Genomic DNA, 27141 nt, shown 5'->3' with positions numbered 1-27141 from the left:
AACATGACAACAACATGATAGCAACAACAACATGGTAGCAACACAACATGGCAGCATCACAACATGGTAGCAGCACAAAACAGGGTACAAACATTGTTGGGCACAGACAACAGCACAAAGGGCAAGAAGGTATATACAACAATACATCACGCAAAGCAGCGACAACTGTCAGTAGGAGTTTCCATGATTGAGTCTTCAAATGAAGAGATTGAGATAAAACTGTCCAGTTTGAGTGTTTGTTGCAGCTCGTTCCTGTCTCTAGCTGCAGCGACCTGAAAAGAAGAGCGACCCAGGGATGTGTGTGCTTTGGGGATCTTTAACAGAATGTGACTGACAGAATGGGTGTTGTATGTGGAGGATGAGGGCTGCAGTATATAACTCAGATAGGGGGGAGTGAGGCCTAAGAGAGTTTTATAAATAAGCAACAACCAGTGGGTCTTGCGACGGGTATACAGATATGACCAGTTTACAGAGGAGTATAGAGTGCAGTGATGTGTCTTATAAGGAGCATTGGTGGCAAATCTAATGGCCGAATGGTAAAGAACATCTAGGTGCTCGAGAGCACCCTTACCTGCCAATCTCCATAATCTAGCATGGGTAGGATGGTCAACTGAATCAGGGTTAGTTTGTCAGCTGGGGTGAAAGAGGAGCGATTACGATAGAGGAAACCAAGTCTAGATTTAACTTTAGCCTGCAGCTTTGATATGTGCTGAGAGAAGGACAGTGTACCGTCTAGCCATACTCCCAAGTACTTGTATGAGGTGACTACCTCAAGTTCTAAACCCTCAGAGGTAGTAATCACACCTGTGGGGAGAGGGGCATTCTTCTTACCAAACCACATTACCTTTGTTTTGGAGGTATTCGGAACAAGGTTAAGGGCAGAGAAAGCTTGTTGGACACTRAGAGAGCTTTGTTGTAGAGCATTTAACACAAAATCCGGGGAGGGGCCAGTTGAGTATAAGACTGTATCATCTGCATATAAATGGATGAGAGAGCTTCATACTGCCTGAGCTATGTTGTTGATGTAAATTGAGAAGAGCGTGGGGCCTAGGATCGAGCCTTGGGGTACTCCCTTGGTGACAGGCAGTGGCTGAGACAGCAGATGTTCTGACTTTATACACTGCACTCTTTGAGAGAGGTAGTTAGCAAACCAGGCCAAAGACCCCTCAGAGACACCAATACTCCTTAGCCGGCCCACAAGAATGGAATGGTYTACTGTAGCAAAAGCTTTGGCCAAGTCAATAAAAATAGCAGCACAACATTGCTTAGAATCAAGGGCAATGGTGATATCATTGAGAACCTTTAAGGTTGCAGTGACATATCCATAACCTGAGCGGAAACCAGATTGCATACAAGAGAGAATACTATAGACATCAAGAAAGCCAGTCAGTTGATTATTGATACGTTTTTCCAACACTTTTGATAAACAGGGCAAAATAGAAATAGTCCTATAACAGTTAGGATCAGCTTAATGTTCCCCCTTAAATAAAGGACTAACTGTGGCTCCCTTCCAAGCAATGGGACCCTCCCCAGAGAGGAGAGACAGGTTAAAAAGGTCAGAGGTGGACTTGGTGATTATAGGGACAGCAACCTTAAAGAAGAAAGGGTCTAAACTATCTGACCCAGATGTTTTTTGGGGGTCAAGTTTACAGAGCTCCTTTAGCACCTTGGACTCAGTGACTCATTAGAGAGACATGGCACTGTTTCAACCATAATTGTCTGTGGGATTGATTGACTCTCTGTGAGAAACTTCCGAGGTGCCTATTTGGCTTGATTTGGGGAAAGGTAAATGGGAGTGTATTGATTATAGAGAAATCTATAGCATCTTAAATTATAGCATCTTAAATTACTTAGGGGTGAGGGTGCAGCTTCCTGTTCGGTGGGCGCTCCATTTGACCAATATTTGACCAACTACGTAAGATTAGACAACACACACATACAGACATATCCGAGATTTAGTCTTTGTTTATGTGTAGGCCTATGTACATATTCATCTGCATAGCCAAACAGACAATCACACATTAGTTAGCCAATGGCCATACATCTTCTTCCTGTCTAATGCTTATGGTTTCACTGGCTAATGTTTACACAGAGCTCATTGAGCCAGTCTTGTAATGCCTGCCTAGCTGTGTTATGCTAATATCTAATTTAATCCAGTCCTATACCTGGACAGCTGTACTGCTAATGCTAATCACTACACTGAAGCTCATTTAATCCAGTAGCTGCACGCCTGGCTAGCTGCACTGCTAACACTGCAGCTACACTTCGAAGGCTACGTTAATTCTAGTTCTATTGCTGCAGATGATTTACATCATGACAGAAGAAATCCCGAATCCCCTGATACAAAATTACAGCAGATGTCAAACCAGCCATACAAAAGCTAATTTTAGAAGAGGGGAAAACGATTGAAACGGGAGGAAAAAGAGAAAGATAATTTATTGTTTTGTTTAGTCTCCTGCTTTCACCTTGCCCGTTAGGAAACGAGCAATCCATTTCACTGCMCTTCAGTGAGACGTCAGTCTCCAAACCATATGCTGTACTGACTGCTAGGGGTAGCCTTCACATGTAAAACACATGAAAGCATTAGAAGCTGTGACTGACTGACTCTTCCAGTGGATTAGCATTGGACTGCAGACTCCTAGCCTGAAAATCCAGACTGAATTAACCTCTGTTTCACTCCACCATTGAAATGTGATTCAGTCTGGATTTTGAGGCAAGCAGACTATTTTCTCCCAGCTCCATTTAATGAGAACTTCTTCACAAGGTAGCACTGGAGGTTCTGGCGGGGGCAATGGGACTAATTACCCTGCTGTTCTCTAACACTTCCACTGAAAAGAAAAATGAAAGTCAGCCAGCTCACTAAGAGAGGAGAAGAGAGTGACAGACCGACAGAGACAGAGCGCGCTGGGCGAAAGACAGTGAGGTTACCCACACCACACTTGAGCACCCAGAGAGAGCTGTGTGAAGGCTTCTCTCTGCAGGCAGCTAGGTCAAAACACATTCAACAGGAAGTCTGGAAACTCAAATCCAAGACTTTCTTCAAAGGCCACAGACAGAGCCATGGAGAAGAGATGGCATAGAAAGCTATAGAAAGTTAACGTCTGCGGGCAGCCAGGTCAAACCTCAACACAACGGCAGCAAGTCATGAATCTCTCGTGGACAGATGCAAGTAACATAACTGGTATCGTAGCGTCTGTCAACAGACTGTGTGGGATTTGACGACTAATGAGGAATTTTGTTACTTCCCTGCTTTCGCTTCTCGTTCTAGTATCTTTTCTAACACGTCTCCCCCCAGAAATGAATCGAGCATCTGGCATAATTATGCAAGACTTTAGTTCTGGCTGTATGAGATTATGAACTCATAAATATCTGGAACTCACACCCAATACACTCTGGGAYTTAAAAGATATCTGAGTCATCTTCAAGTATGTATCTACAAGGTTGGTGTCAATTCTACTTCAATTCATATAAAAAATTAAAGTCCAATTCCCATTTTCCTCATTGAAAAGCAATTTCAGTTTATTTAATGAATTGACTGAATTGAAATGGAACCCAACTCTGTTTATCTGTGCCTTTGAGACATGTTTACCTGAGACTTACAGATCTGAAACAGGTCTTTCAAAATCTACACAATACAGTATATACAAAAGTATGTGGACACCCCTTCAAATTAGTGGATTCGGCTCTTCAGCCACAGCCGTTGCTGACAGGTGTATAAAATCGAGCACACAGCCATGCAATCTCCATAGACAAATATTGTCAGTAGAAGGGCCTTACTGAAGAGCTCAGTGAATTTCAATGTGGCACCGTCATAGGATGCCACCTTTCCAACAAGTCAGTTCGTCCMAAAAATTATTCTGCCCTGCTAGGCCTGCCCCAGTCTAGTTCAATACATTTTTTATTTAACCTTTATTTAACTAGGCAAGTCAGTTAAGAACAAATTATTATTTACATTGACGGCCTACCAGGGAACAGTGGGTTAATTGCCTTGGTCAGGGGCAGAACAACAGATCTTTACCTTGTCAGCTCGGGGATTCGATCCAGCAACCTTTTGGTTACTGGCCCAACGCTCTAAACACTAGGCTACCTGCCTTCCCAGAACAGTGGAGGCTGTTACAGCAGCAAAAAGGGGGACCAACTCCATATTAATGTCTATGATTTTGGAATGAGATGTTCGATGAGCAGGTGTCCACGTACTTTTGGTAATGTAGTGTATTTATACCTCATCACCATGGGGTTGTGTGACTACTGACACACTACTGAATTCTCTGGTAAGGAGACTGACCCCTTTGGGTAAGCAAGGCACTTCACATACTGAAAATGACAGCAACGCTATATTTCCTATTGCTGCAGCAGTCTGAGTCATACAGTAATATGTGCCTGAGCCTCAACGCTTTAACACTCATGGATAAACGGGTTTAATTCCATAATTTAATAAATGTGTGTGGAAGGTAGGAGGGACGGCACTAATATGCTGCTCTTTGGAGAATATTTTCTTTCCGTTCAAAGAGAATCTTCCTGTTCCTTGAATTCCCTTACTATCTCTTGGTGAGCAGCTTCTGGTCGTAAACGAGGAGAAGAGGGACTCAGAGAACCGCAAAACCCAAAGAGGCCTTTAGCTACTGTGAGAAAACACAGCCACACTCACACGCACACACTGAAAACAAAGTCACTCACACTGAAGACGGAGTCACAAATCAAAACCAACAACCACCATAATAACTCTATACGGCTGCCATAAGACAAATGAACGCTGACAGGTTTGTGACCCTTCAAATGCAGCCTGATGTCCAGTAACATACGCTGGTTAACAGGCTGAACTCGTCTATAGACACACACACAGCCTGATGTCCAGTAATATAAGCTAATATAACAGCTGAACTCGTCTATAGACAACACACAGCCTGATTTCCAAGTAAATATACGCTAAGATAACAGGCTGAACTCGTCTATAGACACACACACAGCCTGATGTCAAGTAATATAAGCTAATATAAACAGCTGAACTCGTCTATAACACACACACAGCCTGATGTCCAGTAATATAGAGCTAATATAACAGGCTGAAACTCGTCTATAGACACACACACAGCTGATGTCCAGTAATATAGCTAATATAAAGGCTGAATCGTCTATAGACACACACACAGCCTGATGTCCAGTAATATAAGCTAATATAACAGCTGAACTCGTCTATAGAACACACACAGCCTGATGTCCAGTAATATAAGCTAATATAACAGGGCTGAATCGTCAATAGACACACACACAGCCTGATGTCAGTAATATAAGCTAATATAAAGGCTGAACTCGTCTATAGACACACACAGCCTGATGTCCAGTAATATAAGCTAATATAACAGGCTGAACTCGTCTTATAGACACACACACAGCCTGATGTCCAGTAATATAAGCTAATATAACAGGCTGAACTCGTCTATAGACACACACACAGCCTGATGTCCAGTAACATACGCTGGTTAACAGGCTGAACTCGTCTATAGAACACACACAGCCTGATGTCCAGTAATATACGCTGGTTAACAGGCTGAACTCGTCTATAGACACACACACAGCCTGATGTCCAGTAAACATAACGCTGTTAACAGGCTGAACTCGTCTATAGACACACACCCAGCCTGATGTCCAGTAATATAAGCTAATATAAGCAAGGCTGAGTCTCATTGGGTTTCTGTGGGAGAGACTAAAGAAAAGGCTGTGTTGGGTGTTTCTGGAGGCGGGTTAAGGACATTAGCTGCTGTCATTAGCCAAACGTAAATTATATAGTCAGACAGAAAAGCTCAATGGCTGGCGAATCAATATAGCTCACTGGGTTTAGACCATCTAGAGACTACTAATGTAAGAACAATGGGGCTGGTAGTGGTAGTGGCAACACCAGGGTTGTGGGTTAGATCATGGGCTGGTAAGTTGGTAACACCAGGGTTTGGTGGTGTTAGATTATGGGGCTGTGTAGTGCCAACACCAGGGTTTGTGGGTTTAGATCATGGGGCTGGTAGTGGTAACACAGGGTTGTGGGTTAGATCATGGGGCTGATAGTGGCAACACCAAGGGTTGTGGGTTAGATCATGGGGCTGGTAGTGGTAACACCAGGGTTGTGGGTTAGATCATGGGGCTGATAGTGGCAACACAGGGTTGTGGGTTAGATCATAGGGCTGGTAGTGGTAACCAGGTTGTGGGTTAGATCATGGGGCTGGTAGTGGCAAACCAGGGTTGTGGGTTAGATCATAGGGCTGGTAGTGGTAACACAGGGTTGTGGGTTAGATCATGGGGCTGGTAGTGGTAACACCAGGGTTGTGGGTTAGATCATGGGGCTGGTAGTGGCAACACCAGGGTTGTGGGTTAGATCCCCACTGGGGCCACACTGAATGTTTAGTATGTGTCGATGTTCACGCATCCTCCGGAACAGGAGAAATTCTACACAGAACCCGAGACCGTACTGCTTTAAGTTGCACATTTCTACATATCAAAAACTCAAATTAACTCAACTATTAAAGCTGTAAAAGCTAAATTACTACCAATATATTGTCAGACCCGATTGACTTCGTCCACATTCTCGAAGGCGCTAACGAGGTCATAGGCCAGGCAGGAGAGCAGGTTGATGACGAACACCCACCACACACGCACACACACAGTACTGACCTCGTCCACATTCTCGAAGGCGTTGATGACGTCGTAAGGCAGGCAGGAGAGCAGGTCGATGACGAACCAGGTCTTCAGGTAGTTCATCCTGATGAGCTTGGGGTCAGAGATGACCTCTCCGGCCGGGCCCACGAAGGTAGTGTGGAAGTTGAGTACGATGTCCACCAGGAAGATTACGTCTACGATGCTGTCCACCACCAGCCACGTCACGTTGTTCTGCTTGGTCTGATAGTACAGAGGTAGAGTAGAGAATCTTTGTTATAGTAGAGGAGAGAATCTGTGTAGAGCAGTATAGTAGAGAATCTGTGTTATTCCCGAATGGCAATTTGCTTTAGAGTAGAGAATCTATATTACCTCCCCAAGATTATTAGCGTACATTTATTTTTATGCATCCTTGAGGACAGGAGAGGATCTTTATTATTGTAAATTAGAGAATCTTTGTTAGACCATAGAGATATAGGTCCCACTTTAAACAAAGTACAACTTATAAAGGCTTTATAAAGCATACATAAAGCCTTCATAATCACTACATAAATGCTTCACAAATCATCTATAAGAGTATGTCATACTTGAAAAACTGTGTATAAAAGGGTGACATAACCATTCCCACTGAAGGGTGAATAATCAAATGTGACATAACACACCTTGTATGTTTATACACCCTGACATAAGCTTATAGATGATTTGTGAAGCCTTTATGTAGTGCTTATGAATCATTTATGTATGCTAAATAAAGCCTTTACAAGTTGTACTTCGTTTAAAGTGGGACCGAGATATATAATACAAAATAGAGTGGTTGATGTCACACACCTGCAAAGCTCTAGACAGAATATGCTGATAATGGCAGCCATCTTGGTCAGGGATAAAGTATATGTCATTATATGGTTCAGACCTTGAAGGAGACGTTGTAAGGAACCATAATGGCCGTGTAGAAGGTGAGGATGAGGATGACCCAGTCCCAAGTGGTCTTGAAGGCGCAGTAGTGGAGGATGATGTGGGGCGGCGTCTTGGGCGTCTCCTGCTTGTACTGGGGGAGGATGTCTGAGCCCAGCTGGAGGACCTGCAGATTGTATATCTTTGATGAGTTTGATGGAATAAAATCAAAGAAGGGTTTGGGGTAAACCAAGAGGTTACAGTTCACTGAAAGGTACACACAGTGAAATGACATTGCCACCAGCAGTACTGCAGATATTGAGATGAGCGAAGATGCAAGGCACACAGTATCTGCGCCTGTGCACAGGTTCACTTCATGCTGTTACAGCGTGGTAGCCAAGGGCCCAAAACAGAGGAGAAGTTGAGCCTTGTGCTTCAACGCTTTTAGTTGTTGCGGAAATTGGCCCACTATGCTGTTTACTTTCTGCATCTATGTTATATCGCTGAGTCTACCTTTAAAGGTTGCTTAGATATTGTTACATCCATATATGGTGTGCGTGTGTGCATCTGTGTGTTTGTACATGGGTGTGTGTGTTATCATTTCGTGCATCTCTATAATCACAAAAAAGGACAGAGACAAATGGATTCACAGCAACTCGGCGCACATGCTCCCCTAACCAAATGGAATGACAATGGTGTGTGTCATTCCCCCCCCCACACACACACACACACACACACACAACGACAACAAAACACACACCAAACACACACACACACACACACACAACACACACACACACACACACACACACACACACACACACCACAACACACACACACACCACACACACACATGCCCTAGCTTTATCAGTGTAGTTATAAACACGTACAATAAGACCATACATATTAGCGTACCTCAGCTAGGCGGGAGTGCTTGTGAACGTTCTCTCCTTTGTGTACAGTAGGCTGTAGCTGCTGTAACACCCCTCTACTGCTGGTCAGAGCACGAGTTAGCCGGGCAAACTTGCCCCAACCTGAGAGCATGAGGGATTAGTAGTCTGTGTGAAAATAATGTACTAATACGAATGTACTAAAGGTAGACCAAGATTGAATTTATTAACTAACCAGAGTGTTATTATTATTAATGACGTGTTTAGATTAAAAGCAGCACCCTGATGAGGGCTTTAGACGAAACACATCACGTTATTATAATACTTTATTGTAAAAAGTAGTTAGGACTTGCACATCGTCTCATCTGTAGGGGACTATCCAAGTAAATGTGACCACATCCTTTGTTGCCACTTACAAACTCTGTCACTCACCTTTTGAAGTTTCATCTTCTATTGGTTGTTTAAAGGCTGTGATGTCACTGAAGGTGCACAGAAACAGCACCACTTTTTCCTGTTCGTTTCGTATAGGGGCTATCTTSACAAAGAACCATACCGGCGTTCCTGAGAAACGAGAGAACATACATTATTATAGCTTTATCTATAATAGTCTTTGATACAAATGGTCAAATGGGGAATACAGCTTTCAACAGAAACGTATTTATTAAAAAAGCACATGGTTAAAACTGGGCTCAAAGACCCAGCTCCCTGCTGGCGGGACGGGGAGTTATGACTGGGCCCGTATTCATAAAGCATGTCAGAGTAGGAGTGCTAATCTAGGATCAGGTCTCCACTGATTCATTATGACCTACAAGGCAACACTGATCCTAGATCAGAAATCCTACTATGAGACGCTTTATGGCTATGGCCCATGATCTACAGGGTTAGTACTGTTCCAATTGGCGATGGAACAGCATTGTACATATTCATAAAAAATGGCAGAATACATTAGCGTGACAAGAGGCTGTTTTTTATGTTAACTTGGTACTTACTGTTTTTTTTATACATTAGTATTTCAAATGAGTTCATCTCGTAGTTTTCAAACGTTAGCCGTACTTTCTCGCTAGTATCCTTGTCTGTGAGCTCCCCGTACATGAAGCTAGAAACACAAACGGAAAACAACAGTATTCATTTTTAATGTCACCCAGAAGCACTCAAAAACAAGAGCGTAGACATGTTAGAGTGCTGCAACGAAGTAAAATTAGTCTCTTGAAATACCTTATTGAGGACAGCAGTGTGTGTGTGAAGTGTTTATCAATGTTTTTTATGATTTTAGATCACTGCATTGTTTGCGCAATCTTCTTTATCTGTTTCACTTACAGTACCAGTCAAAAGTTTGGACATACCTACTGTCACGCCCTGACCTTAGAGATCCTTTTTATGTCTCTATTTTGGTTGGTCAGGGAGTGAGTTGGGGTGGGCATTCTATGTTTTTGTTCTATGTTGTCTATTTCTATGTGTTTGGCCGGGTGTGGTTCTCAATCAGAGGCAGCTGTCTATCGTTGTCTCTGATTGAGAACCATACTTAGGTAGCCTTTTCCCACCTGTGTTTTGTGGGTAGTTGTTTTCTGTTTTGTGTGAGTGCCTGACAGAACTGTTGCGTTTTGTTCCACTTTTGTTCTTTGTTTCAGTGTTCAGGCTATATTAAAACATCATGAACACGTACCACGCTGCGCTTTGGTCTACTCYTTCTTCCTCAGACGAACATCGTTACAGAACTACCCACCACCAAAGGACCAAGCAGCGTGGTAGGAAGGAGCAGCATTTGTTGGAGAGTTGGACATGGGAGGAAATCCTGGACGGCAAKGGACCCTGGGCACAGACGGGAGAGTATCGYCGTCCTAAAGAGGAGCTGGAGGCAGCTAAGGCGGAGCGGCGACGCTACGAGGAGTTGGCTCGAGGAGGTGTGCACGAGAGGCAACCCCAGAATGTTTTTTGACCATGTTTTTTCACCGTGTTATGCGATATTAAAACATCATGAACACGTACCACGCTGCACTTTGGTCTACTCCTTCTTCCTCAGACGAACATCGTTACACCTACTCATTCAAGGGTTTTTCTTTATTTTTACTATTTTGTAGAATAATAGTGAAGACATTAAAACTATGAAATAACACATAGGTAATCATGTAGTAACCAAAAAAGTGTTAAACGAATAAAAAAATATTTTWGATTCTTCAAAGTAGCCACTCTTTGCTTTGATGACAACTTTGCACACTCATGGCATTCTCTCAACCAGCTTCATGAGGAATGCTTTCCCAACAGTCTTGAAGGAGTTCCCACATATGCTGAGCACTCGTTGGCTGCTTTTACTTCACTCTGCGGTCCAACTCATCCCAAACCATCTCAATTGGGYTGAGGTCAGGTGACTGTGGAGGCCAGGTCATCTGATGCAGTACTCCATCACTCTCCTTGGTCAAATAGCCCTTACACAGCCTGGAGGTGTGTTATGGGTCATTGTCCTGTTGAAAAACAAATGATAGTCTCACTAAGCGCAAACCAGATGGGATGGTGTATCGCTGCAGAATGGTGTGGTAGCCATGCTGGTTAAGTGTGCCTTGAATTCAAAATAAATCACAGACATTGTCACCAGCAAAGCACCCCCACAMCATCACATTTCCTCCTCCATGCTTCACGGTGGGAATCACACATGCGGAGATCATCCGTTCACCTACTCTGTGTCTCACAAAGACACGGCGGCTGGAACCAAAAATCTCAAATTTGGACTCATCAGACCAAAGGACAGATTTTCACYGGTCTAATGTCCATTGCTCGTGTTTCTTGGCCCAAGCAAGTCTCTTCTCCTTATTGGTGTCCTTTAGTAGTGCTTTCTTGCAGTAATTCGACCATGAAGGCCTGATTCACGCAGTCTCCTCTGAACAGTTGATGTTGACATGTGTCCATTACTTGAACTCTGTGAAACATTTATTTGAGCTGTAATCTGAGGTGCAGTTCATCTTTAATGAACTTATCCTCTGCAGCAGAGGTAACTCTGGGTCTTCCTTTCCTGTGGCGGTCCTCATGAGAGCCAGTTTCATCATAGTGCTTGATGGTTTTTGGGACTGCACTTGAAGAAACTTTCAAATGTTCCAGATTGACTGACATTCATATATTAAAGTAATGATGGACTGTCGTTTCTCTTTTCTTATTTGAGCTGTTCTTGCCATAATATGGAATTGGTATTTTACCATATAGGGCTATCTTCTGTATACCACCCCTACCTTGTCACAACACAACTGATTGGTTCAAACGCATTAAGAAGGAAAGAAATCCACAAATTAACAAGGTACACCTGTTAATTKAAATGCATTCCAGGTGACTACCTCATGAAGCTGGTTGAGAGAATGCCAAGAGTGTGTATACTTCATAGTGTTGACGTCTTCACTATCATTCAACAATGTAGAAAATAATACAAATAAAGAAAAACCCTGGAATGAGTAGGTGTGTCCAAACATTTGACTGGTACGGTACATGTTTCAAGCAGACCACCAAAGTCCCTGTGCCCAAGAACACCAAGGTAACCTGCCTAAATGACTACTGACCCGTAGCACTCACGTCTGTAGCCATGAAGTGCTTTGGAAGGCTGGTCATGGCTCACATCAACACCATCATTCCAGAAACCCTAGACCCACTCCAATTTGCATACTGCCCCAACAGATCCACAGATGACACAATCTCTATTGCACTCAACACTGCAATTTCCCACCTGGACAAAAGGAACACCTATGTGAGAATGCTGTTCATTGACTACAGCTCAGCATTCAACACCATAGTGCCCTCAAAGCTCATCACTAAGCTAAAGACCCTGGAACTAAACAACTCCCTCTGCAACTGGATCCTGGACTTCCTGACGGGCCGCCCCCAGGTGGAAAGGGTAGGCAACAACACATCTGCCACGATGATCCTCAACACAGGGGTGAGTGCTTAGTCTCCTCCTGTACTCACTGTTCACCCATGACTGCGTGGCCAAGCACGACTCCAACACCATCATTAAGTTTGCAGACGACACAACCGTGTTCGGCCTGATCACCGACAACGATGAGACAGCCTATAGGGAGTTAGTCAGAGACCTGGCAGTGTGGTGCCAGGATAACAACCTCTCCCTCAGTGTGATCAAGACAAAGGAGATGATCGTGGACTGCAGGAAAAGGAGGGCCGAGCACGCCCCCCCAACAGGTCTGTAGAGGAGCAGGTTGAGCGCTTCAAGTTCCTTGTTGTCCACATCACCAACAAACTATCATGGTCCAAACACACCAAGACAGTCGTGAAGAGGGCACGACAACACCTATTCCCCCTCAGGAGTGTACGGCCCAGTTCATCAGTAGGGCCAAGCTTTATGCCATCAATGACCTCTATACCAGGCGGTGTCAGAGGAAGGCCCTAAAAATTGCCAAAGACTCCAGCCACCCTAGTCATAGACTGTTCTCTCTGCTACCGCACGGCAAGCGGTACCGGAGCGCCAAGTCAAGGTYCAAAAGGCTTCTGAACAGCTTCTACCCTAAAGCCATTTACGCTGCTGCTACTCACTGTTTATTGTCTATGTACAGTCATTTTACCCATACATACATGTACATATTACCTCAATTACCTTGACTAGCATGTTTTTATTTCATTTTATTGAACCTTTATTTAACTTGACTAACCTGTACCCCGGCACATTGACTCGGTACCGGTACCTCCTGTATATGACCTCGTTATTGTTATTTTATTGTTGCTCTTTTATTTTATTTTATTTCGTAAATATTTTTCTTAAAACTGCATTGTTGGTTAAGGGCTTGTTAATAAGCATTTCATGGTAAGGTCTACACGTGTTGTATTAGGCGAATGTGACAAATACAATTTGATTTGATTTTGTTGGCACAAAGATCAATTTTAATTATCTGATAGTCAAAATATCCATCTTCAAGATACAGTAAACATGTAGCACACACACACCCTCATGGTTACACACTTGCCTCACACTCTGGTTTAACACACTCTGGTTTCACACCTGCTGATTAACACACTCTGGTTTAACCCACTCTGGTTTAACACACTCTGGTTTAACACACTCTGGTTTAAACACACTCTGGTTAAACACCACTCTGTAAAACACCTCTGGTTTAACACCCTCTGGCTTTAACACTCTGTAAACCCTCTGGTTTAACACCCTCTGGTTTAACACCTCTGGTTTAACGCACCTCTGGTTAACACCTCGTAACACACTCGGTTTAACACACTCTGGTTAACACCCTCTGGTTTACACACTCTGGTTAACACATCGTACCCACTCTGGTTTAACACACTCTGGTTTAACCACTCTGGTTTACACCCTGAACACACTCTTTTAACCACTCTGTTTAACACACTCTGGTTTAACACCCTCTGTTAACACCACTCTGGTTTAACACACTCTGGTTTAACACACTCTGGTTTAACACACTCTGGTTTAACACCCTCTGGTTTAACACACTCTGGTCTCACACCACTGATTGCAGCCATTGCAGCCATTTCAAAAATAGCTCTGTGGAGTTGTTAGCTTTGAACAACAGGGTCATTCTAATGAGACTGTATTTTGGGGCCTGCTCGCAAGGATCAAGGTGCAACGGCTCCCAAAGACTGTTGGCCTCATCTGACATCACTCCTGACAGAAACATATCTCAACACACCATGCGCCTGCAGACTGGGTTGTCTTCATTAGGGCACACAGTAGCATAACGTTTATGCAACAGAAAATGAACGAAAGCGTTTCTTATTGGACAATAGCTGCTATGATGCGACATCTCCTTAAGAATGTTGGCTTCATTCTGACAGGAACATGTCGACACATCACGCGCCAGCATGGACAGATTTAGCTATAGGGCCGACCCAAACCACACTGTGCTGACTCAGATGATTTATTTTTTACGTTGTCCTTTCCAACGCAGTTACCGCAACTACTTACAAACTCTGTAACCAGGCCATCCCAGTGCACCTTGGTTTGGTCCAGCTTGAGTCAATAGTGTGAAAAGTGTATTGGTGGAAAGTTATCAGTTGTTTTTGTATGCAAGATGTGCTTAATGTTCTCAGAACTTTAGTTTGAACTTAAAGAAGGGAGTATGGTACCTTAAATGTGAAAAGGAAAACAATAACTACCTCCCAGCGATGATCAAATGTGTAAAAAGAGCTCGAAAACACACACAATTTTTCGCACAACAACAACTAATCCAGCTGAGCATGCAGAGCTCGCCAACATTGAACAAAGTCACYTTTGGAGAGTCTGAAGAGTGATTTCAATCTGTTTGATTCTTAATAGGGGTTTATTTCTTCTTGTTTGCTGGCTAGGATAAACACAGCGGAATTAGCTGTAAAGTATGGCCTTTGGTTTGGCAGGGAAAGGTGATTCTTTTGTTTTTCTCAATTTTTCTTTTCAATGTCATTTTATAATGTTGGTGGACTGAAAAAAGGAATCTGGTGATTTCATCTACAGTATCGGAAAATAAGTATGTTAATAGGAAGTATGGAGTAAAATGAGCTGAAGAAGACGACCAAGAACCACAACAACACCTCAGTGTTCATTGTTGCTGTTCAATAAATTAGATAAAAAGAGATGGAAGGCAGTGTACTGTACCTGCATGTGCTGCTCTTCTGCATGACTTCCGCCCTGTGGTACCCCGACAGCTTGCAGAAGCCATCGTTGCTGTAGACGATGGGCCAGTCCACGATCTGAGCATTCCCAAGGACAAAATTGGTATCTGTCAAAGATGAGGGGGAACAGAGAAGGAGGTAAGGCTCACTCATTGGTGATTGGTCACAGTTATCTACAACACATTACGCGGGGTGGGGAGAACAGTGGAGCAGGATTGGGATAAATTGCATTTCAGCACACTCATGATTAGCAACTGAACTCAAATTCAAATAAACAACTTSGAAAGAAAATCCAAATACATTAATTAAATAAAAAACTGAAGTAAAATGGTGTTGACACCAACCCAGGGTCGACATCGACAGGCGACAGCACAGTCATATCGCACGATGGAAGCCACTGCAGTACAGTGTGAAAACAGAGCAGCAGAATAATCCTTCACATATGGGTACTGTACTCAGTCTCAGACCATCCTTACCATTAATGCTGAGTAAGTAAGCACTGCATGTGGGGAGGGTTAGTGTCAGTTAGGCTTGAAGGGGTATACATAAGTCATAATGCCTACGTAAGCTGGACATAATGCCTACGTAAGCATTGCATGACACCTCTGGCTTTATTTTGACAGCACAAAAATGTGAAGCTTGTGTTAAAAGAGATGTGTCACTCCCAACACTGGCGACAATAGCATTTATTTCAAAACCACTCATTGTACCTATGAGAAAGTAGAGATAATCCACGCAGGGTTTAAATCAAACAGTGTTGATTTGGTTTGAAATAGATAGCTATCATGCTGAGTATTTAAAGTGATACCATTTTTAGCACTGTCAAAATCCCACTTCACATGTTCTTTGTATACATGTACAATTGATGATTTCTCACAGTGAACATTACTTTAACCCTCTATAAGAAACTAAACGTAGACATTAAAGGTTGACAAATACTACCAGCTGATTATAAAATATAATTATTTGTTGTTTCCTTCCCTTATGTAATGTAATACCCCTTCAGATATAGGACTACAGCTATTAGTTCGTATACAGAACGGCATAGAAACATCTGTCTGTCACCAGCCACAGACTCACTGAAGCTTACTACAGTGCGCTGCTATGCTGACGATAGTGTTTCTATGCAGCTACATAGCACATGTATTATATCACATTTGTATGAATTATTGCTTTTGGGAAGGGAGGAAAAGCAAGCTCTGTCAAAATACAACAATACATGACTCAATGTGATGAGGATCAAATTGGTTTTTGATCCGTTCACAAATGATTGACATAGAAGTCAGGCAGCTACGGCGCGAGGAAAGCACCTATAGGTTCAACCATAGTCTATTAAATGACTAATGAGTCAACTTAAATGCACAGGAATGGCTACACTCCACAGTTTAATTGCTGTGTTCCACCAATTGTTTATGGAAGAGAAGATACAGTGGCAATTCCAAGGATATTTATGACAAAGGATCATAGAAAACTCCCAAATCTTAGGGACAAAATCATGATTCAACCTATTGCTGACTTCAGCACACAAAGAAAGAAAAACATCAAAGTCCAAGCTACACATTCACACCACTGTGCAGTAGTTACATCCCTGTCTCTATAGGAGTTGGGTGTAATAACTATGAATACACTGCATTTTTAGGTCATTCAGCAGATCCTCTGATCCAAAGCGACTTATTGGTGCAATTAGGGTTAAGCACCTTGCTCATAGGCCAAGACAGATTTTTCACCTAGTCGGCTCGGGGTATGGAGCCAGCGACCTTTTGGTTACAGGCTCAATGCTCTTAACCGCTAGGCTACCTGACGCCTCACTGCACTGCCAATGATCTCTGTTCACAGGAAACTCTTAGCTTCACTCCAATCCTCTGAAGTAACACACACACAGGCGTGTGCACAGGCACACTATCTCTCTCTCTCACACACACTTAGAATCCAGGGAAAGTGGGAATAGGGGAAGAATATTGTAGCTGTTTATGTGGTGCCTCAAGAGTTACACTGACGTAAATATTTCATACCATAAAAGATTTAAAAGACATGCTACATGCTTCAGTTCTGTCTCCTGGTCTCTAACTCTCTGGAAGCTTCTGGCCTGTTGGCTATGAGATTAGGGGACTGACTGTCTCTCTCACACACAGAAAATAGATATATTTATTTTTTCTAAATTGGTTCCTCCCACTATTGAACAGTGGTTGGTTCCAGCTCCCACTATTGCACACACAATATGTTGTTCACATTGTTGTTAGAAGAAAAGCATGATTGAATCTGCAAGTACATAAAGTCAACCTGGCATTATGAAAGACATGCTTGCTACAGCAGCAGTAGAGTACTAAATAATAAAGTATGTTCCATCTGTGGTGTCAAAATGTCACTCGTCATCAACATGGAATGGGAACAAAACAYAAACTACATGTGCTACCCAACAATAGAAAATACAAACTACACACACTATCCTACCAAACTACATTCACCAAGCTAAATGAAGACAACCAGTAACATTACTGACACAAACACAGTACTATGAAGTAGAACGTTCCATGCCAACATTTGTTATTTTACAATGGCTTTCAAAACAGTAGGATGCCATCACTGATGGGTAGCTAAGCATCATTCATCTATGTCCCAACGAAGAACAAGTGTCCTAGGAATTAAATTACCAGTAACAAAAAGTTACTACCCAGCTAACACAGAACATTTTCCTAAACTTTAGCTGGGTAGTGTCTGTGAACCCAAATGAATAGAAGTTAATGATGTTAATGAAAAGAGAACAGGTGGGGGGGGGTATAGGCATCTACCCCCAGGCCAGGATTTTAGACTTAAATTAATTTACTTTGTAAATTAACAGCAATTGGTACAGAACAACAAACACAGTACAAAAGGTTAATAGAGAGTGAGATTAGGGGAAAAAACATGAGCAGCACTCCAAAACATGGTTTGTTTATACCTGTCTGTCTATGTGATAATGTCCATACTGAAAAGTTAAAAAGAAAAATTGTTAAAGTGACAGTGACAAATGTATTTCATACAAACTGTTATGTTTTATTTGAGTGATTTTTTAATACTATTTCACAACCAACATTTCACCTGGACATATTGCCTTACACACGTTCTTTGAGCTTTTGAACTAAAAGGAGTTTTGTGTAACTTTGCAAAATCACAATGAACGACAGGCCAAACTTTAAAGTGCAATGTAGTAATACATTATTCTAATTTATTAAGTATATGAAATAAAATGTATTCGAGGTATTTTATCTTTACTTCATTATGGGGCGACTAGCGAGAAACACCCGAGGCTACCTTTAAACTGCATAATTTCCCAAATTGTGTGTCACTTCTGATTCCATGCGCACATGAGATAAAATAGGATGCGACTTTCTGTGAATGGGATGTGCCCAAGCCTGACTGTAAACAAGAGAGATGTGCCAGACAAATAGCCTAGTGGTAACCTATCCATGTCGTTCAATTAATAAGTTCAGACTACCATACAAACTTTATTAAACATTGACGATTGGAAATTGGCTACAACTGATTCGAAGGAGATGGAAATGGTTTTATTCTGAAGTCAAGACGATGTTAATGGAGAAAGATCTCTCAGTTTCTCGACCCTCGCCATTATACGTTTTAACATGCCAAAGGGTAGGCTTCATCGATGATTTGACACCCCAACATGTTTTTTGGTGGTACTCCATACTCAAGTGAATTATCATAGGCATAGCGCATCTCATGTGAGCAAGATCCTTACCGTTAGATCGTCTGACAATATTTTCTAAAAAAGTGTTTTGAGGGGCTACAAGTCCTCTCCTTCCTCCAGCCATCCTCGCTCGTCATTCAGTCGTCCGTGTGTGGGAGCGATCGGTGGGGCTGGATACTATCCGCAAAACGATAACTCCAGATGGCTGTCTTCATGGTCCCTTTTATCTGTACTGAGAAAGTGAGCTTTAGGTAAAGGGATCGTCTAGCTGCTACTGCTACAAAGACTTCTCGCAGTCGATGGCTGCGCACCCCGTTGAGCAAGCGTGTGCGAAGTCGAATGAAGCGCTTACAGCTCGTCGCGACTCGCATCTGGGGAACTCTCCTCCGCGCTTGCTAGAGCGCGCCTGACTGGTGGTACCCCAAAACTGGTGGTTACTCATTCAAACTTCTAGCGCCATCTGCCGGTGATATACGGTATAGCTTTGCGGTGGGACAACTCGTTAATGAGACGCTTCAGACATGTGTTTGAGAGGCAGAGGTCCAGGCCTACATCTGGGGGTCCCAGAGGGGTTAAGAGTCTATGAGACTCACTAATGTATGCACAATACCGTTTGACATATATTATAAAGCAAATCACTGGTTGTTTTTAAATATGAGCTTGCTTTATAAAGATATAATTACCAACACTCCATAGTTCATACACATTACATACATTAAGACACACAGGAGTCAAATGGCAGTTAACATGCATGCCCCCTCTCCATCTCCCCACACAAAGTCAATGCTTCCTCCTCATTAACTTGACCATGTCTTGGTCGTGTTGAGGTGACTTAGATGATCTGCAACATACTTATGTTCTGGAAACTTTTGAAACTTGGTCTCCTTAATTTTGAGCCAGTTCTGTGCTCGGCGCTCAGCGGCGTGTCCTCTCTCCTGCTCTGTGGTCATGTACGGCCGGGAGATCCAGTACTCGTTCTCCGCCTCGCGCTCCAGGTGCACCAGCATGTTGCGTTTCATCTGCCAGGTGATGGCACGCGGCCGGCGGTACTTCCCGATCCACTGCTTGCCAGAGATGCCTTTCCTCAGCAGGGCCATGGTAAGGAACATGGTGAAGGATGTGGGTTCTTCTCAGCAAGTCCTGGATTTATAGGTTTCAACATGACAGGAAGAAAATCCATTAGGATATTGGCTCCATCGAACAGGAGAGGAACATTGGTGTTATCAGAGAGGAAGAGGCAAAGCAAGAGGTTTTACTGCACACAAAAAAATCTGTCCACAAAAAAAAGCCCACGAAGTGAAGAATTTTTGTTCGGAGGATAATGAGTGTCAAATTTGGTCAACAAAACAATGTAGTTGCTAATGTGCTATGTGAGGCTTATTTGATTATATATACACGTTTCGTAATGGTTAGGTAGTTATGAATGCACTGATATAAGTGGACACACGTGGCATTTGGCCCAATTTTTTTTCTTCATGACTTTATATCGGAGTTGTTAGAGATAGAAAACTCATCATGGATATAACCTGGTTTAAAAGGGACAGTGAGGGCTTCCACCCTTTTAAAATTAGTCAACAGGTGGGGATTCCTATGAGTTGGTAGCGATCAGACAATGAAGAAGAAAATGTACTACTTTAAAAACGAAGATAGCCTCAATGGTGCTGCCCATACTGTCACAGACGCTATAATGGTACAGATACAAAGAAGAGTCCTCTATCTTTATGGCCCGCTGTTCACACGCTTATCTGCCCTCTTATTGGCTAGAATGATCACACCTAATCTCACCTCCTCTCGCCTGCCTTCCATATTTGAAGACCTGTATTTCCATTGTTTGCCAGAAGACACTGACCCTACCATTATGCTTGTTTACACTGACCTGCACTGGGGTCGGACCGCAATCATCGTTACATTAAGACACCGTGGAGGTGGCGCGAGATATGGGTCAGAAGACGTACCTCAATGCAGGGATGGGATATGGCCACTGTACTCAACTTTACCTTTAACCACATTGCCCCATAGAGAAGATTGAAATACTGCTAGTTTTCACAGAAAACTGCCACAGCAGCCATTATGGAACGGCACATCGCGTTGAACAACAAAGGAGCTGATTGGCTGACACTGCCATTTCAGAATGGCTGTAGGCCTACTGCTACCTAGCATAATTACGAAAAGGGTATTTTTCTGGAAAAAGTAGCAGTACTTCAATTGTCTCAATGAAGTGGATAAAGGTACAATTTGGAGTAGTTCGAGTGGCATATCTCATCCCTGCATTGAGGTACAATTTCCAACCCATATCTCGTGCCGGCTCCACCTGTCTTAATGTAACCATGATTGTGTTCGGAACACAGTGCAGCTCAGCATAAACATGCTTAACGTCATGTATCTTCTGCCAATTCCATTGTCCAATCAACTATTTTGTCAATATAATAGACCATCTTTGGTGTTAGTGGTAAAACATAACAATGGAGGTCATTTCATCATTGCATTAAACAAAAATCCCTCCTGGAGGTATATATATATATTTTTTTATGTAATGAAGAAGTTACTCTAACATTATTATTGAGAGATATGGGTATATTCATGGGATTCAAAGACTATGAAATATAGCTAGCTAGCTAGCTATATAACTCATAAAAATACAAAATGTCAAAAGACATTTCATCTAACGTTAGAGGATCACGCACAGAAGTTGTCCCTCAAAAGGAGCATGAACGAAAATTCTGGAAAACACCACATTTCATGGACATATTGTCTATTCCATTTTCAGACTAATCCAAGTCATCAGGGCGGGAATATAACACGAGCAACACCAATAATGTAGGCCTATTAAATCATTGAAACTACAAACGTGTGTAACGTTAACTACCTATGTTTATCAAAGCGGGCATGGTGGATGCATGTTAGTACTAGCCAGAGCCACTGCTACTAGCACATAGTTTAAATCTTTGCTACTGCTATAGTATACACTACTAGCTATTTGGTAGCTAGCTAACGTTACAAACGCGTTATGCATGAATTGACGGGAAAATTGGTCCTCGCTCCATTTAATTTGGATTACCTGTTAGTTACGAGATAACTTGTTGTCAAAATCCAGCTTTATTGATGTTGTCTTCACGTACCTAGCTAATTCTTGCATGTGACCCCAGTCAGTATCAGAGACATCTTATTCTTCTTTAAATTTGTATCGGCGGATCGCAACCAACTGAAAGGAGCGTACACCGCCACCTAGAGTACTGTAGTGTGAGGCATGTCACGGTTCCTATCTTCTTCCTTGATGAGGTTTAATGGCGGTTGGCATCCAATAAATGTTGCATTACCGCCACCTACTAGACTGAAGTATAACTCCCTTATACGTTGCTTGAAAAAATAAATACAAATACCCTACCATCTAAAACTACACTACACTCACTAAATAAAATAAATAATAATACAATACAAAACAAAAAAATTCTAATAATAAATACATTTTTTTTTTAAATAAAAAATCATAAAATCACAACTCCTCTATTTCAATCTATGTAGTCCTACTTCAGGGCAACAGCCTGAAAGGATGGGACACCACCACTTAACACACCCTGTAACTATTCTGACGTCAAGTCTCTCACACCCAAATACCTCTCTGCAGCTGCCACCACAACCTAAATGTTCTGCGATTTACGTTCCATCCCTGCAGTACAGTTGATAACCATTGCTATAAATGCGAAAAATCCAATCTTACTGAAACATACAGTACCAGTCAAAAGTTTGGACACACCTACTCATTCAAGGGGTTTTCTTAATGTTTACTATTTTTTACATTGTAGAATAATAGTGAAGACATCAAAACTATGAAATAACACATATGGAATCATGTAGTAACCAAAAAAGTGTTAAACAAATATATTTTATATTTGAGACTCTTAAAAGTAGCCACCTTTTGCCTTGATGACAATTTTGTACACTCTTGGCATTCTCTCAACCAATCAATCAATCGATRAAATGTATTTATAAAGCTCTTTTTACATCAGCAGATGTCACAAAGTGCTATACAGAAACCCAGCCTAAAATCCCAAACAGGAAGCAATGCAGATGTAGAAGCATGGTGGCTAGGAAAAACTCCCTAGAAATGAAGGAACCTAGAAAGAAACCTAGAGAGGAACCAGGCTCTGAGGGGTGGCCAGTCCTCTTCTGGCTGTGCCGGGTGGAGATTATAAGAGTGCATGGCCAATTTAAGGCCAGATTTTTCTTCAAGATGTTCAAACGTTAATAGATGACCAGCAGCTTCATGAGGTAGTCACCTGGAATGCATTGTTAAAGGTGTGCCTTGTTAAAAGTTAATTTGTGGAATTTCTTTCCTTCTTAATGCATTTGAGACAATCAGTTGTGTTGTGACAAGTTAGGGGTGGTATACGGAAGATAGCACTATTTGGTAAAAGACCAAGTCCATATTATGGCAAGATCAGCTCAAATAAGCAAGGAGAAATGACAGTCCATCATTACTTTAAGACATGAAGGTCAGTCAATACGGAACAGTTCAAGAACTTTGAAAGTTTCTTCAAGTGCAGTCGCAAAAACTACCGAGCACTATGATGAAACTGGCTCTCATGACGACCGCCACAGGAAAGGAAGACCCAGAGGTACCTTTGCTGCAGAGGATAAGTTCATTAGTTACCAGCCTCAGAAATTGCAGCCCAAATAAATGCTTCACAGAGTTCAAGTAACAGACACATCTCAACATCAACTGTTCAGAGGAGACTGTGTGAACTCCTTCAATACTGTTGAAAAGCATTCCAGGTGAAGCTGGCTGAGAGAATGCCAAGAGTGTGCAAAGCTGTCATCAAGGCAAATGGTGGCTACTTTGAAAAATTTCAAATCTAAAATATATTTAGATTTGTTTAACACTTTTTTGGTTACTGCATGATTCCATACATGTTATTTCATAGTTTTGATGTATTCATTATTATTCTATAATGTAGAAAATAGTAAAAATAAAGAAAAACCCTTGAATGAGTAGGTGTGTCCAAACTTTTGACTGGTACTGTATATCATTTGTTGGCCTATCCCTCTGTACTGGTACAAATCTACTACTCACACCACTCCTCTCAGGATCCCTCCCCGTTGACCCATCTTCCTCTACTTTCTTCACTGCCTCAGCATATGACAACTTCTTCACTACTCTAACCCTGGAAACCTCAATCTGCCTCTCTCGCACTGGACATTTCTAATCTCCAGCCACATGGGCACCCCTACAATTAACAAATATCAACAGCTCAGACACAAGAGGTATGTGGCAGGGTCTACAGTCAATCACGGATTACAAAAAGAAAACCAGCTCCGTCGCGGACCAGGATGTCTTTGCTACCAGACAGGCTAAATACTTTTTTGCTCGCTTTGAGGACAATACAGTGCCACTGACACGGCCCGCTACCAAAACCTGCGGGCTCTCCTTCACTGCAGCCGAGGTGAGTAAAACATTTAAACGTGTTAACCCTCGCAAGGCTGCAGGCCCAGACGGCATTCCCAGCCGCGTCCTCAGAGCATGCGCAGACCAGCTGGCTGGTGTGTTTACGGACATATTCAATCAATCCTTATCCCAGTCTGCTGTTCTCACATGCTTCAAGAGGGCCACCATTGTGTTCCTGTTCCCAAGAAAGCTAAGGTAACTGAGCTAAACGACTACCGCCCCGTAGCACTCACTTCCGTCATCATGAAGTGCTTTGAGAGACTAGTCAAGGACCATATCACCTCCACCCTACCGGACACCCTAGACCCACTCCAATTTGCTTACCGACCCAATAGGTCCACAGACGACGCAATTGCAACCACACTGCACACTGCCCTAACCCATCTGGACAAGAGGAATACCTATGTGAGAATGCTGTTCATCGACTACAGCTCAGCATTTAACACCATAGTACCCTCCAAACTCGTCATCAAGCTCGAGACCCTGGGTCTCGACCCCGCCCTGTGCAACTGGGTCCTGGACTTCCTGACGGGCCGCCCCCAGGTGGTGAAGGTAGGTAACAACATCTCCACCCCGCTGATCCTCAACACTGGGGCCCCACAAGGGTGCGTTCTGAGCCCTCTCCTGTACTCCCTGTTCACCCACGACTGCGTGGCCATGCACGCCTCCAACTCACAACATCAAGTTTGCGGATGACACTACAGTGGTAGGCTTGATTACCAACAACGACGAGACGCCTACAGGGAGGAGGTGAGGGCCCTCGGAGTGGGGTGTCAGGAAAATAACCTCACACTCAACGTCAACAAAACAAAGGAGATGATGTGTGACTTCAGGAAACAGCAGAGGAGCACCCCCCTATCCACATCGACGGGTCAGTAGTGGAGAAGGTGGAAAGTTTTAAGTTCCTCGGTGTACACATCACGGACCAACTGAATTGGTCCACCCACACAGACAGCGTTGTGAAGAACCTCAGGAGGCTGAAGAAATTCGGCTTGTCACCAAAAGCACTCACAAACTTCTACAGATGCACAATCGAGAGCATCCTGTATCACCGCCTGGTACGGCAACTGCTCCGCCCACAACCGTAAGGCTCTCCAGAGGGTAGTGAGGTCTGCAGAACGCATCACCGGGGGCAAACTACCTGCCCTCCAGGACACCTACCACACCCGATGTCACAGGAAGGCCATAAAGATCATCAAGGACAACAACCACCCAAGCCACTGCCTGTTCACCCCGCTATCATCCAGAAGGCGAGGTCAGTACAGGTGCATCAAAGCAGGGACCGAGAGACTGAAAAACAGCTTCTATCTCAAGGCCATCAGACTGTATAACAGCCACCACTAACATTTAGCGGCCGCTGCCAACATACTGACTCAACTCCAGCCACTTTAATAATGGGAATTGATGGAAATTAATGTAAAAATGTACCACTAGCACTTTAAACAATGCCACTTAATATAATGTTTACATACCCTACATTACTCATCTCTAGTATATGTATATACTGTACTCTATATCATCTACTGCATCTTGCCATTCTTTATGTAATACATGTTACACTAGCCATTTTAAACTATGCCACTTTATGTTTACATACCCTACATTACTCATTCTTCATATGTATATACTGTACTCTATACCATCTACTGCTTCTGCCCTATGCCGTTCTGTACCATCACCATTCTATATTCTTTATGTACATATTCTTTATCCCTTTACACTTGTGTGGTATAAGGTAGTAGTTGTGGAATTGTTAGGTTAGATTACTTGTTGGTTATTACTGCATTTTGTCCGGAACTAGAAGCACAAGCATTTCGCTACACTCGCATTAACATCTGCTAACCATGTGTATGTGACAAATAMAATTTGATTTGATTTGATATCACTACTTTCCCCAATACTACACATTCCTTTGTCTCATGCCCTTCTGTACAGTTCTCACACTTAGGAACCTCCCTCCTACACACTGCTGCCACATGCCCAAAAGCTTGACACCTGTAACAACGTAATGTATTCGGCACAAATCTTGACCCTGTCTGCGTCGCACCAAACGACGAGCACCACAAACACCGGGAATCTTCACTTCAGTTGGTCAACTTTCACATTTACCGCTACCCCAGTAATCACTCCTTTCAATGGCGCCCTTTTCTTGAGAGCAAAACTATTCACATCTCTTGCCCCCATTCATTTAACGCGGAGCGCCTGCTCCCTCTGACCAGCAGAAACACAAACAATTATCACAAGACCACTTCTGCTTACCCACACCGATTCCACAGCACCCAACTCTGTTTTCACCCACCCTGAAACCAGAAATGGATCAGCCAAAAGTCAAGGGTCCACTTCTTCCAAATACTTTACTCCTACTGTCAAAGACTCATCTTTATCCCGACCCTCGGTGCAAGCCTCGGGCTCCGAGAACTTCACCACACCTACCACCTCCGACACTAAGCCCTCATTCACTTCCCTTCCTCCTCCTGTCCTCAGCTCACTCTGCTTACACTTTCTACCATTCTTCTTTAACAAACCATCTCAAGCTCACCCTCTTCCTCCCTCTCTCTCTTAGACCTCCTCTGCCTCTCTTTTCCCTCCATTCCTCCTCCGTATTCCAAGTATATGTATCCTTATGATAATACTGCACTTCTCCTGACATACATCTTGTTCTTGTCTTCTCAAGGGACGCCATTTAACCGGCTGTCACAATATCCGTACAATCAGCACGAACCCCTCAGGATGTAGAACAGCCTCCATATTCATTTAGCTATTGCTTTTATCCAGCCCTGTGTTTCAACCACAGGAGGTTGGTGGCACCTTAATTGTGGAGGACAGGTTCGTGGTAATGGCTGGAGCGGAATGGGTGGAATGGTATCAAATACATCAAACACATGGTTCCATGTGTTTGATGCCATTCCATTCGCTCCATTCCAGACATTATTATGAACCGTCCTCCACTCAGCAGCCTCCCCTGGTTTCCACCTACTGTTCTGGAG

At 43.0% G+C, this 27141-nt stretch overlaps 2 protein-coding genes across 4 annotated transcripts in view; one reads left to right on the top strand and one right to left on the bottom strand.

The window, feature by feature from the left end:
• hhat (hedgehog acyltransferase) overlaps nucleotides 1-10393 on the top strand; it is a 216940-nt gene extending 206547 nt beyond the window's left edge. The window contains exon 11 of the mRNA XM_070448561.1: nucleotides 10052-10393. Coding sequence (XP_070304662.1) covers nucleotides 10052-10068 — 17 coding nt within the window. The 3' untranslated portion in view covers nucleotides 10069-10393. The remainder of the gene's footprint in view (nucleotides 1-10051) is intronic.
• LOC111978632 (voltage-gated delayed rectifier potassium channel KCNH1-like) overlaps nucleotides 1-21928 on the bottom strand; it is a 79113-nt gene extending 57185 nt beyond the window's left edge. The window contains exons 1-8 of one of the 3 annotated variants that reach the window (XM_024008807.2): nucleotides 21770-21928; nucleotides 18763-19851; nucleotides 15010-15133; nucleotides 9413-9519; nucleotides 8856-8984; nucleotides 8449-8567; nucleotides 7553-7720; nucleotides 6661-6885 (exon numbers count right to left, since the gene is read on the bottom strand). In XM_024008807.2, coding sequence (XP_023864575.1) covers nucleotides 6661-6885; nucleotides 7553-7720; nucleotides 8449-8567; nucleotides 8856-8984; nucleotides 9413-9519; nucleotides 15010-15133; nucleotides 18763-18835 — 945 coding nt within the window. In that variant the 5' untranslated portion in view covers nucleotides 18836-19851; nucleotides 21770-21928. Of the gene's footprint in view, nucleotides 1-6660; nucleotides 6886-7552; nucleotides 7721-8448; nucleotides 8568-8855; nucleotides 8985-9412; nucleotides 9520-15009; nucleotides 15134-18762; nucleotides 19852-21769 lie in introns of those variants that run through there. The other 2 variants (XM_024008806.2, XM_024008805.2) reach the window with 2 other exon arrangements.
• Between the last annotated feature and the right edge of the window lie 5213 nt (nucleotides 21929-27141).

The sequence above is a fragment of the Salvelinus sp. IW2-2015 genome, linkage group LG18 (assembly GCF_002910315.2).
Source record: "Salvelinus sp. IW2-2015 linkage group LG18, ASM291031v2, whole genome shotgun sequence".
NCBI classification, from domain to species: Eukaryota; Metazoa; Chordata; class Actinopteri; order Salmoniformes; family Salmonidae; genus Salvelinus; species Salvelinus sp. IW2-2015.
The sequence above is the reverse complement of the archived record's forward strand: the minus strand, read 5'-3'. Positions and strand labels throughout refer to the sequence as shown.